Genomic DNA, 14,591 nt, shown 5'->3' with positions numbered 1-14,591 from the left:
CAAAGCTGTCAAAGGTCCAGTGAGCAGGACCAAGCAGTGAGCAGTGATCTGTACCCTTAGTGTGGCTGGCAGCTGAGTGTAAGAGCACAATGTCCAGCCATGTGTATCCGCTGTCAGCATGGTATGCAATAAGCACTTAGTGCAACCTTTTGATTAATTTAGTGATTCTTGTCTAATCATTATACGTTGCTACAGATGAAGCCAAACACCACTGGACACTTTTCTTCTCTTATGGGTTAAATAATGTTGTTGTACCTGTATTTCCTCACCCTAGAATTCAGTTGGAGAAAAGCATCTTCTCCTCCTGATTCAGAAAAAGAATGTGTATTCTTATCTTGTTTTTTTTTTTAGTTTAGAACGTCTGGTTTTAGGAGTAGATTGTTTTCCAAGAAGTTCCAAGAAAGTCTTCTTTCCAGGGCTCTCCATCCAGCTGTTACTCCAGTGACACGTCAGACGTCCTCATAGCCTAATCACAACTGCCTGTACCCACTGATCTTTCTAATATTTATTTGCATTCCAGAAGAACTAACTTCCACGATCTAATGGTTTTTCCGTTTTTGAGCCCTGGGGGGAGAGTCAAGTGACAGAACACAGTGATAGGATCGAATGAGATGTAAGATGCAGGGGAGGGGAAGGCTAGATTACCGAAACCGAGTTATGTTCAGCGTCTGTACTAATAATTGTGTCCCCTCCGATTAACTGCACTCCCAAACTGATCGCCTCTCTTCTGTCTCTGCTCAAGTTATAGTATTAGCGCTTGCATTCCTAATAGACAGGTATATTAATTCACCAGGGCATCATTCCCACGCATTCCTCTTACTGATTTTCTGTCATTATTTCCTTCCTTTCTCTTTTTCTTAATCTTTCTTTCGTTTTCGCTCATTATCGTTCTTTCTTTCTCTTTCATCTCTGTCTTTAGCTCCTCTTTTCATTCACTTCCATGTGCAGAAACCTCACCTCCTTCTTCTTCTACGGTCGGACTCGTCCCCTTTTCCCACACACTCTTTCTCTCCCAGTCATTCTTTCTTTTTCCCTGCTTCCTCCTGTTGAATATTCCCTGAATCATGGAGCGATCTCCTACACCCTCCCATGTCACCCACTGACACACCCAGCTCTGAGTTAGAACAGGAGACCCAAGATACATCCCCACATACACACAGCAGCAGGCTGGGTGTCACTGACCTACCCTTCCACTATGGGACCCAAGACTACTTCTGGCTTTTACCTTAGCAGAACATCGGCTGCCCTCCTGGCATTATTGCTCGCAGCCCTGCTTTTGGCACTTGTTGTGCTTGGAGCCCTATATGCCAGGACTAGGGTATCAGGTGAAGGAGAAGGGCACCCAAGCATCAGCAGTTTCACGGATAACTCCACGTGGACCTCTTCCTTCTCAGCTACCCCTACCCCGGGCACCACAGACCGCCCTGGCATCTGGGACAATCTGCGTCTGCCCAATTACCTGGTGCCACTGCACTATGACCTTGAGCTATGGCCGAAAATGTACCCCGATAGTGAGGATAACGTCGTGCTGTCGGGACAGGTGAACATCAGCATGGAATGCGTGGAGATGACAGACGTTGTGCTGCTGCACAGTGACGGGCTGAACATCTCCCGGGCTCAACTTAAACTTGTGGACAATCCACAGGCAGGGGTCGGAAATCGCACTCCACAAACAAGAGGAGCTGGTAACCCCACCAGCTTGTCTGAGGACAGCATCGGCATCAAGGACCTTTGGAACTCAAAAGCCCACCAGTATTTGGTGCTGGAACTGGAAAGACCACTGGTGGCAAAGAGACACTACGTACTGGAGCTGGATTACAGTGGCTACTTGAGTAACGACTACTCTGGACTCTTCTTCGCCCATTACAAAGATTTTGGCATTGACAAGTAAGTGCCTACTAACATGGGGTTGGAGCATTTAATAGAATGGCTAGACTTTGATTGCATGCTAAATGCCACCAACTGCCACCACTCTGGTGGCAGTTGGTGGCATTTAGCATACAAGCAAAGTCTGGGCATTCTATTAAATGCTCCCAAGTGTCTGATGTCAGATCTTGGCTCTCACTGGTACAAATAAGTGTAGGTCTTCTTGTATAGGTATATTTGTTAAGATATGCCAAATATTGGGATATTGTGAAGTATCACAATATTTTTCTAATTGCAGTAACACTGTTCCTTGGAATGGCATTTGTACTACTTTGTTGCAAAATAGTTTCCTCGTGTATTAGTATCAGCTGCCAAAACCTTAAGGGGAATTTCAGCTGTGGCTACTCAGTAAATGAATTTCACATGGAAGCAACATGTTGCTCTACTAGGCAGCTTTTATTCATTATAAGTGTGTTTTCAAGTACAAAAGAGCTGTTCTAAAGAGACAGAGAAGACAATGGAATTATGAACACACACAGCCCTTTGGTTAGGGCCAAGCCCTTATAATTATTAACTGATCCTGGCACACTAATGATCAAGAAGAATTCAACAAGGCAAGTCTTTATGGTTAAAGGAACAGTTATATCATTTTATCTATAAGAGGAAAAACGGTGGTCGGTCCCCAACTCCTTTTTAATGAGCTTGAGCCAAACCTTAATCAGATACACCAGATGCGTACTCTTGAATTTATATATAATTTTGTACCATTAGACATATTCAATTAAATTGTGGTGGCAACTGTAACAAGCACTGCTTGTAACATTTATAACAACTAAATCCATTTATGAAAACTGCCTATTGCTTTTGTTTTTCCATCACAGACATTGTTTGGGAGATACTTACAATTATATCTTAAGTGAGTTGGATTCGTGGCTTTAGGTGGCCACACATCATTATGTAAACAATTTCCTTAAGATATCTCATTGTTCCTTACTTAAACCCTACAAGGGCTACCTGAACCAATCAGCAATTTAGCAATATTGAATTTGAGAACTTTATGTATACAAATTCCAAGGTTCATAGAGATCCAGCCACGTTCATATGCCTAGTCCTGTTCCCTCTGCCAAAAAATGTCAAAATTATAATTGCCAAAAATATTTACTGCCATGTGTATATTTAAATGTCATTGCATACATCTACTGATCCATTCCAATATATTCCTTCACTTTGGATTCATGGGAATATGTAGAAGAGACCTCTGAGGTCCCAAAAGCTTATGTGACTCTTTTTCTATGTTGGCCCACTTAAGTCAACTTTAATTCAACTTCAACCAAGACTCACTATTCTCTTAAGTTTAATAAAAATATATACATTTTCCTTCTTCAACTAAGTAAGAAATCCCGAAGCCCTGGTAGAATTTTGGTGTCCTATTGGCTCCTGGAGATTCCCATGATAAATGCAATGGGAATCCTTTGAGTCCAAGGCTATCTGTTCTTTACAGTAATGCAAACTAGTATGATTTAATGTTATCGCTTAGAAGACAAAGAGATAAAAAATCTTTAATACAGGTTTCTTATAAGTACATACAATTAAAAAGTTACAATTTTATTCATGCTGACACTTCTTTTTTTTTCATGACTGGTGTTACTTAAGCCTGAAACCCCTGAATGTGGCCCTATGTAATGAAATGTAACAGTTTGAAACCTGCATTTTTAGTTGTTACAATTGATTATTCACACAGGTGTGGGTGTAAAAAGAATACACAATATAATATTGTAACATTTTAATAAGTAATCCATTAGCCACCTTTAACAATGTGGAAATTAATAGCGAGGCTATAATTTATTTTGTTTTGTCATTTTTTTAAATATTTTTTTATTTGACTTTGTTTATTGTACAGACGTCATTTCATCATTCCTATGAAATGCCTCCCCCCCACCGGGCTTGTTAAGGAGAAAGGGAGGTGCACCAGGAGTGCATTTTTGGGGATGAAATCCCTTTCATACCCTTTTCTAAAAGTAATCTTGAAATAACATGCAACAATACGCCGTTCTTAGAACTGTGATTTTCTCCGGTTGTTTTAATTATAGGCAAATATTCAAAACAAATCTCTCTATTTCTAATGATTAAATAGTTACATAGTTACATAGGCTGAAAAAAGACATGCCTCCATCAAGTTCAGCCTTTCCCATATCTGTTAAGTTCTTGCTGTTGATCCAAAAGAAGGCAAAAAACCCAGTTGTGGCTCTTTCCAATTTTGCACAAACCAGGGGGAAAAAATCCATCCAGAAATCAGATCTCTCCTTGGATCAAGAAGCAGTTTCCCCATAATTTAAATTCTAAAATTATAAAAACAAATCATAGTCTAAGAGTAATATACCTGCTTAAAACCAGTTAACAAATGCGATTCCTAAACAAGAGATTACAAGCATTATTGGCATGAACATCAGCCCACATTAAAACAATGACATATATGTAACTAAGGTGGGAAATAATGAGCTAATATGTAAGATAACAAATTGTATTCAGGTGCAATATTCCCTTTGTTAGTAATGCTTCTGGTATGTGGGGGGTGCTCTTCTGTAATTACAAATACTATAAGATATAAACCATAAGGTAAATTCAATATCCTAATGACCGTATGAACTAAGATCACAGGACTTGGATCTATACAAAATCTTGGGAGTAAATAATAGAAAAGAACTTGAAGACCAGGTAATCAGAGCTAGACTGGTGAAGTCAAGGCGGCGCCGGCACTTTAAGGTCAGCTGCTGCCTGATAACCCAAGTGTAGCAGATGGATGGATGGATATGTGTGACCGAGCGCTATGTTTTTATGCTCACATAGAGTGCAGCCGGGCATTTCCAGCCGCAGGAGTGACGGATTGGGTGAGTGTGACACCCTGTCAGTGACCTGTCTAGAATCAAATTCTCAGGGGTAGAGTCTAGACAATGACAACTAAATATGCTACAAAAAGTTCTTCTGTAATACTTATCTACAAAATTATTGCATGTAAAATTACTATATTTTAGTTATGTTCTTTATATGATCATAATCCATGTCTAGGAGTTTATAGACAGGTAAACCAGGCACTACTTGTACGGTTATTCACTGACGGATTTTATTTTGGACTGCTGTCTATTTGTACTTTCGCTGCGGAGAGATCTGCTCTCCATGCGAATGCAATCAGTAGTTTAATTACAGGTGATTTAGAATTTTTTCAAACCTTGCTGCTTAAGCCTTAATTTTGCAATTCCATAGCTACCCTTTAAAGTTGTTTTTGTCAATTTCTACAGCTGAAAGCATGGAACATGTTTCCATGAACATGCGTGTTCCACATGTGCAGAAAGAGGATGCCACGTGTAGCCTGCTAGTATGTAGGATGCATAAGACACAATCCGATTCATTAATGAGGGTGGGGATCTCATGGGACCATGATAAATGAATTGGATACTACCAAAGAAATTTAAATCATATTTAAGACCTGTTATTTGCTTGATACCCTATTATTGCTGTATTAATTATTTGCTTCTGTTATCTCATCTGATGGTAATAGAAACATTTGATGGAAATACACTTTTTTTTAGTAAACATGTCACAGCTATATTTTTATTGCCATAAAAAATATCAAAATCTGGTGTGTAGACAATTAAAAAAGAACTAGTATTAAAATCTACATATACTTGTAGTTATGATTAATCGATGAGTTTTAGGACTGAGAACTTGGTTGTTTGATTTTAATAGAAAAAAAAGTGGCTTAATGCGTTCATTCAATGAAAATCTAAATGTATTATTGTATAAAATTATAATGTAATAATATTATTTCATTAAATATAATATTGTTCTTACTCCGTACTTTCACTTGGTAAACAACTTTGATTTGCAGTCAAGGAATGTTTCCTTAAAATAGGTCCTTTGGTAAACGCAACCTACTGTTCAAAAGGTAAATATTATCCCACAGCACAGGCATATAGAAGGCTAATTATTGATAACCCCCCCAATTGATATCTGGAATGTTTGCCAGCTACTTGCCACATACCACAAAACCATTTTACCGCACAACTTGATACAATTTAACCACATTGAGTATAATCTACCAATGAAGACCGGCACAATTCGGGAATAAACCCCCTGACTAATTGATGAAAGATTGCTGGTATTGATAGGAATGGATGCGGAGCTGGGACCTTTGCCCAATAAGTGCACAACCGATGTGGAGCCCTCCTGTTATGGTGATGCCAAATATCCCTTGGGTGCAACTGGTGCCAAATCTGGAATAGAAATCAATTCAAGCAGCAAAACAGGGATAAACAATAAAACAAGCAGAGTGTGGTCCAAACAGCAAACAAGTATTAAGATAAAGCAGGCAAAGTTCAAACCGGGCAGCAAACAGTGAAAGAACAGCATCTTCACTTCATATCAAGGGGATCTAGACACATTTTTTTTTGTAATTTAGCTTACTTCCACCTAATTATTTGATCTCAATTGGCTACTGAGAGGTTTGTTTTATTTTGTGTAGACAAGCAATGATTTTAAATTTGAAATAGAGTTTTTTTTGTGAAGCTTTAACGTTCGCTAAACATGTATGAGTGACTATGTGGTTAGTGCTTGTTACTTGGCAATGAGCCCTGTAAGTTGAATTGCTTACTAGTAGTAAAAATTTAGCATGCGATCTGCGTTTTTTTAAAAGACAAGGTTATTAATTTTAAGATGGTGTTTCCTTTCTCATGAGTTCATTAGGATATAAACCTCAGCCCTACTAATTCAAAACTGGGAAGTATTAAAATTGCAAATGATATCCATTTTGAGCATTAAATTGAAAGTGTGAAGTTTTCATTTCAGATCTGCATGCCTTTTTATCAGAAGCGAGCGGGTCCTGCACATTAATTGCTTCATTATTCATACAAAACTGTGCACTGAATACACATAATTTACAATACATCACTTTTCAATGTAATGATACATTTTTGGAATTTAAAATTCCTTTAAAATTCTGAAATAGTGGGAAGTAACACTATCGGAATATACACCTTTTTTGCATATAGGAGATATTTCACACTGTGCTTGCCATTGTACAAGCCAGTGTGAATAGAATAATTTGTGTAATGGTTGAGTCATTTTAATTTGGGTTTGATTATATGAAAATCTGAAGACATAATCAGGCTCTCCATGCGGCATAATGTATATGTTATTTACTCAGATGTCTCAAATGGATGATATACCATGATATCTGTTTAACTTCATCAATGCCAGAAAAGCCATGCTTCTTGTCTCTGTAACACAAATGGGTTAATTCACTAAACATTATCATCTGTTTAACTACTGATCTAAGAATGGCATGGATGGCCATGTACAAAACATATTTAACCTCTTCACAACCAACCACATACGAAGTACATCACAAAAATCGTCCTGTAGGACCAGTGATTTACGTGGTACCTGACCAGTTTAAATTGCCTTCACGATGCCACAGTTGCAGAGACCTCACTGTTACTGATCTCTCCATGTCCCAGGGCGGTGTACAACGTATGCCTTTGATTTTGGCACTAGCGAAATGTCCTCCTACAGCGAATGACACTGCTGTTTAAAGGTTTAGGGTCACTTGCAAATGTTGTCCATGGAAATAACATAAAATGGTTTAGAAATACAATGTAGAGGTTGTAATTGTTGTAAATGACTATTGTAGCTGGAAACAGATGATTTTTAATGGAATATCTTCATAGGCGTCCCAAGGCCCTTTATCAGCAACCATGACTCTTGTGTTCCAATGGGATGTTGTGTTAGTTAATCCATGTTTACATTTTTTTGGGGTCAAGAATAATTTTTTTCCCTGGTTAGTGCAAAATTGGAAAGAGCCAAACTGGGGGGTTTTGGCTTCTTTTGGATCAACAGCAACAAATTAACAGATATAGGAAAGGCTGAACTTGATGGACGCATGTCTTTTTTCAGCCTATATAACTATGTAACTATAACACAAAAGAATCCAACCACACTTTTCACAAATAACATAATGTTATAAATATTGTGGCATGTATAAGGATCTCATCCTCAAAACAGGGAAACTTAACAGGGAAAGCCCTTATATAAAATATATTATTTTATTGCACAAAAACGTATTAATAAAAAACATATAGAGTATTTCATCATATAGACAACAGAGGTTTTTAGGAAGATAATCAGAGCATATAGAGGAAATACGGCTATGTATATATAAAGTGTCTCAAGTCCATGTAAACCACCCCTTGAAAAAGGAGAGCCAAAACGGCGTAGGGGAAGTGGAGGACAATATGGGTAAGGAGCACATTGCTCTCAGGATACTGTTCTGATTATTGGAATTACCTGTATATTTATTATTGATGTCGATAGTGCTCTATATATTTGCTAAATGTAAAGGTGCACTCCATAGTGAGTAATATTAACCATGCACTTTTTGATGTTTATAGAATGGATAGGTGCACTCTATATAGAGTAAGATACAACTATACTTGAATGACCTAGCACTTTATGATTCTTTTGATGGTTTACATGCACTTGAGACACTTTATATATACATAGCCATATTTCCTCTATATGCTCTGATTATCTTCCTAAAAACCTCTGTTGTCTATATGATGAAATACTCTATATGTTTTTTATTAATAAGTTTTTGTGCAATAAAATAATATATTTTATATAAGGGCTTGTGTAGAACTCTTTTCTTACAAGGTGTACAAACTATGTAACTATGTTTAAAAAGCTAATTGCTCGTTAGAAAAACCTCTTGCAATTATTATTAGTGCTGCTAGAATTTTCCTTGTATTCCATGAAAACAGGTAAGTGACCCCAAGCTTTTGAACGGTCATGTACATTTACATTTAATGAGAGCGGTAATCCGTAGGTTCGCCATCAGGATAGCAAAGATATGTTGCTTATCTCTGAGCCACTGACTCATAGGAAGATACGTAGACAAGATTTTGTACACATGAACTATGGATTACATTACCACCCCAAATTACAATCCTACACCCACACTCCTGTACATAAATGTTTTTCCCTATAGAGTCGTCCTAAATCCGAATCCCTAATCCTTTCAAAACGATCAAAAGTTTATGTGTGGGGGGTCGTCTTATAATCGTGCACATATAGTATATGACTTGGTATACATTTAACAACTTGGTTAAATTGCAAATCCAAGGCAGTAAGACAAACAATAAAAACATAAAATATAAAATAAAATATTAAGGATACAAAAAAGTTTTGACGGTATTTGAGAAATAGAAAGTTTGAGAGCTCAACCTCAGTCCTCTAGGAGTGAAACTAAATTTAAATGGATTAGTTTATGCCGCTGCATGACATGCACCACTGATATGATTCCTATCTACCAAATCCCTTTTCATTTTTGTTGATGTTTTTCCTCTTTAAAATGTTGCCTTTAGGCAATTGTCTTTTAGACTTGAGAAATACTGCTACCTAAATCTCAATAAATTAGTATTTTTTTGTCATTGCATATAAGATTGACACATCTGATGTTTATTCTAGCCTCATTCTGGCAATTCTAGAAAACGCATTACAGCAACAAGGAAAGGATGTAAAATTTGATGTATGTGGTACAAAGTAATTTATTTTGGTTGCCTTGTTTATAATATCTGATCTGCCTTTCACATCTCCCAGCTAGAAATAAAGGTTCCACTCCCACCTTGGAATATGAATGCCCAGAGAGACTTTGTCATAAATCTATGTACACTAAATGACCAAAAGTGTGTGGACACTTGAACATCACATATAAGCTTATTGGACATCCCATTCCAAAACCGTGGGCATGAATATGGAGTTGAATCTGCCCCTTTACAGCTATAACAGTTTCCACTCTTCTGGGGAGGCTTTCCACAAGAACATTTGTGGGGCCAATCACGAAAACAAGGTATGTTCCAGTTCATCCCAAAGGTGTTCAATGCGTTTAAGATCAAGGTTCTCTGCAGGCCACACCAAACTCGTCAAACTATGGCTTTATGGACCTTGCTTTGTACACCGGGACACATCCTGGAACATGAAAGGGCCCTCCCCAAAAAGGTGCCACAAAGATGGAGGCATACAACTGAAAAAAAAATTCTGTATGTTGTAACATCAAGATTATCCTTTACTGGCGCTAAGGGGTCTAGCTCAAACCTTGAAAAACAGACCCAGACCATTATGCCTTCACCAACAACCTTATAGTAGGAACTAGACTATTCAGGCGAACATGAAAACGAACACGAAGGGTGCGTTTCCGTTGTTCAGCCAAAATACCGAACATGGCGGCGGGAAAACATATATGAAGTCAAAAACACACAACATGAAGAATCTTTGTGTTCGTCTTCGTTTACTAATCTCCCTGGTCCCTTTCCCATCTAGCCTACCTTATCTACGCAGCATTGCAGGGGATGCTTTTCTGGAGCGGAAATCCATAGGTTCAACATCAGGAGTTAAGGGGCCGTGCAAACTACTCTATTGGTTGCCTGCTCTAGCATCAACCAATTGGTCGCTTGCACCTGTTCTCTGTAACATCACTCACTACAGCATTACAAACCTTTGGAAGCAGCAACAGCACAACCAGTGTACATCGGGAGCTTAATGAAATTGATTTCCATGGCCAAATAGTGGCACACAAGCCAAAGATCACTAATTGGTTGATGCCAGAGGAGGCCCCAGCAGGTAACCAATAGAGTCGCTTACACGGCCCTTTAACTCCTGACGGCGAAGCTACGGATTTCTGCTCCCGTTAACCCCGGGGATGCTGCGTAGATAACGGGAGCAGTAATCAGTAGCTTCGCCATCAGGAGTTAAAGGGCCGTGCAAGCGACTCTATTGGTCGCCTACTGGCAACTACAAGGAAACTTGCAGAAAATGCCATGACTGTGTTAATCTTCCTTTAGGAGTTTTTTTTTATGATATTTTTATTTGTGTTTCAGGATACTTCCCAATATAAAAAGTAATTTTTTCTTTTGTGATGAGATAATTTTGTACTTGGAAATATGGGGCTGTCAATCATGATTATCACATTCACAAATCCCTACGTATCCCAACACGCTACCACACCAGCTCAGTAACAATCCACTTAAATGCCTAAACTTCTCAGGTATGGTAATAAGAGGCAGGAGAGGAGCCACCTGCAGGCTCTTGCCTATGTTTGAAAGCAAGTGCATTCAGGATGGTGGTTGGGAAGTACCAGATAAATAGTTCATATAGATTTTGTAGTTCCTGTAGCATTTAATGGAGAAACACTTTTCCCGAACTTACCTAATATCTGTGTCCAGACATCAGTTAGTCAGCAGCTCCAAAAAATGTTTTTCTACTTTGCGCTGGAATAACTTTTATACACAATTCCAATAATGTCGAAAAAAAAGATCATTGTCATTTTCCCACTGGATCGTGAAAACATATGGCAAATGTTTATTTCATGCAATCCAAACACTAATATAGAATAATAGTATTAAATGTCACATACACACAAAATTATAACTATAAAATTTAATAGGTCACATTTTGCAATATTTTACTACTGTGCTTACATGCAGTCGTATAAGTGAGATATGATAATCCATACTTAATAGGTTATGGGATTAAAGCTGTACAAGGTACAAAGTATTAGCTCAGGCAGAATAGTGCTAGCAATCATGGCACAATCTTAAAATTATAGCCCTGAGCAAAACAGAATAATAAAAGAAGTAAAGATTTAAGATCCTACACAGCAGCTGTTATTTTAAGACTGCTTGGAGCTGATGGTTTCCGTGAAATTCTTACACCGCTGCTTACACCGCTGTGCGATTTGAGGAGGATTAAAGCTCCATTTTGGGTTTGGTACAAAGTGTACACAAAAAAATTATTTCAGTATTTAATGACAAGAACCTGTGTGAATGTTCTGTTTGACTAGTATACCTGGATTTTAATGCCCCATGTGTCCTAGCTGCAGAATATAAATGATAAATAAATAATGTTTTTTTTAGCCATTATCCTCTATACCATGTTTACAAGGAGCACCGATCCAACTGCACCCATAAAGTGCGCTAGAGATGGTGTCTCACCTTCAATATGGTCAGGGTGCAATGCATGAAATCTATAGGGTTGCTAGAGCTACATATCCAGTTGGACTCACCATATTCATTTTTGCAAATTGGAACCCATGCATACCTTAGGGACAGAGTGGCACTTAAATTGTGTATTAAGTGATTAGGTAATAACTTTGATTTAATTACTTGATTTAAGCAGATGTAGATGTAATGTTGATACTGGGCTGGACCTCGAACTCATACAGCAACAGCCCTATTTACACAGGTCTTCTTTTGGTACTGAGGTCCAGATGTATTGATTTAGAATGCTCAGTAGTAACATAACTTATTTTGATTAGCTTATTTTAGGCTGTTTACAAAGGGCAAGGTAAATTATTTCATACATTGCTTCTGTGTTGTTCTCAGAGTCCTGATCGCATCAGAGTTGGAGCCCACATCTGCACGGGCTGTATATCCATGCTTTGATGAGCCTGCACTAAAAGCAACATTTAAAACTAGAATTGTGCATAATTCAAGCTATGTTGCTCTTTCCAACATGCCTGCAATAGGTAAGTTATGTGTAATCTATTTTACTGGGTTATCTCTAAGATTCCAGAACAAAATGAAGATTTATTAGGACTGTCTATGAACATTCAGCTTAAGATGTGCTGATCTTGATTTTATACAGGTCCTAATTTCCCCTTATATTAATTTATTGTTACACATTGGCTGGAGCGAGTAAAGAAAAACTTTCCTTGTCCCTATTCTAGATTGGATAAAAAAAGTGAAACACCTTGGAAACATCAGGAATATAGTTAAGTCATCCAGGCCCTTTGTTACTGAAAGTAAAATAAACACTATTCCTAGTATGTACTTTTTTGCTACAGTAACTGTAGCATGGCCACCACCAATAAAAACTCATAGTCGTACCTAATTCACCTGGAATCTCACCCTTCAAGCCACATGGAACAGTGTGTATGTCTACTAATCCACCATTTCCTATGGCTCCTTATTCCCTTTTATCCCTTATCAGTGGTCACACTACTATGCTTCTTCACTTCTCATTTCAAGTAACTGCACTGTGCAGGACAGTCAGGTTCTTCCACACCAAACTCATCCAACCCCTCCAATCATGTCTGTATGGACCTTGCTTTGTGCACTGGGGCACAGTCATGCTGGAATAGAAAAGGGCCTTTCCCAAACTGTTCCCACAAAGTTGGAAGCATAGCATTGTCCAAAATGTATTGATATGCTGAAGGGGACATAACCTCAACCCCATTAAACACCTTTGGGATGAACCGTAATGGAAATTGCAAGCCAGGCATTCTCGGCCAACATCAGTGCCTGACCTCACAAATGGGTGAAAACTCTTCTGGTACATCTTCACAACTGGTGTTTGATTTCAGGTTATAGAATGTGCTAAGGTAACATGATACATCAAAACATCAAGTGCTCATGATGTGCTTAACATACATGCAGAGTAGTTAACTCTTCCACTCAAACAACATGGTGGCTCCTCTGATACCTCACTTATTCCATTTATGCAGCCATTTCTTAATCTGATAATTTTAACAGGAACCAGGCTGGTGAAATTTAGGTGTGGGGCTAACCACTAAATGCCAAACAGTTACCACGGAAACCAGAGGAAAACAAATTGACATTTAGCACCAGTGTTGCTCTTTTAAAACCAGTATCATTGTATCACATTTAAAAACCAAAGCAGAGCCCTAGGATTTCACAACATACACTTACCGCTTCCTTCATACATGCACTTAGATACTTGGCACTGGGCCATCCATTTGTTCATCTTTCCAGGTCACTGAATAGGTCACCTATATGGTATTTGCTATATGGCCCTAATTTCTTCAGAAATACTCCAACGTGTGACGTGAGGAAGTGTAAGGGGTTCAGTGGATTCCAAATTTATGTGTAATTTAAAAATCTAAATTAGAACTACTTAAGATATTTAGGTATTTTTCCACTGCATCAATTCTCTGTTTTAGTTTGAATGTTTCTGTACTAAATTCCATTTATTTCCTCTAGCTATGTCCGAAAGGGAAGATGCAGATGGAACTAAATGGACAGTTACCACATTTAATACCACACTGAAAATGTCAACCTATATAACCGCTTTTGTAATTTGCGACTTTGATTACATCAGCACAACTGAAAGGGGAAATGAGGTAAAAGAACTACTTAATTGCTTTAAATTATGTGTTACCTGCATATATTTAATCTGATACAATTTCCGATTAGCACATTCTATTTTGTATATGCAGCATTCCAGCACATAACGCTCACAATTGTAAGCTCATTTAGGATATTATAAGCAGGTTAATAATAATAACTACCCCTGCTTCATTTGTAAAAAAAAAGTGATGCAGACACTGAAATGTATTTATCCATAATGACAATAAAGGCATTCTAGCATAATAGAGTTTATTCACTAAGCCGAGCTGTAAATGGGTTGAGAATGAAATGAGAAATATGCAATCTCAGCAATTTAATTTATAAGGTTTGGTCCTACATAATGCATGGTTAGACCTGTGAGATTGTTTCAATGCGTTATACATAATGCAGGAGGCACTGGCTATAGCTGATAAGGAAGAAATGTAATCTCACCTCAATCTGCCTGCTTAGTGAATAACTTTTACGAACAAAATTGTGTGCAACACACTGCAGCAGTATTTTGTCCCTGCCACCCTAAGGGCTCTATTTATC

General features: G+C 38.0%; 1 protein-coding gene across 1 annotated transcript in view; it reads left to right on the top strand.

Moving 5' to 3' along the window:
• Positions 1–1,173: 1,173 nt before the first annotated feature.
• Positions 1,174–14,591, top strand: part of LVRN (laeverin) — a 45,155-nt gene continuing 31,737 nt past the window's right edge. Inside the window, exons 1-3 of the mRNA XM_053474221.1 lie at positions 1,174–1,887; positions 12,297–12,439; positions 13,914–14,053. Coding sequence (XP_053330196.1) covers positions 1,196–1,887; positions 12,297–12,439; positions 13,914–14,053 — 975 coding nt within the window. The 5' untranslated portion in view covers positions 1,174–1,195. The remainder of the gene's footprint in view (positions 1,888–12,296; positions 12,440–13,913; positions 14,054–14,591) is intronic.

The sequence above is a fragment of the Spea bombifrons genome, chromosome 1 (genome assembly GCF_027358695.1).
Source record: "Spea bombifrons isolate aSpeBom1 chromosome 1, aSpeBom1.2.pri, whole genome shotgun sequence".
Classification (NCBI taxonomy): domain Eukaryota; kingdom Metazoa; phylum Chordata; class Amphibia; order Anura; family Pelobatidae; genus Spea; species Spea bombifrons.
Note: the sequence above shows the minus strand (reverse complement) of the source record. Positions and strands in the feature narration are given on the sequence as shown.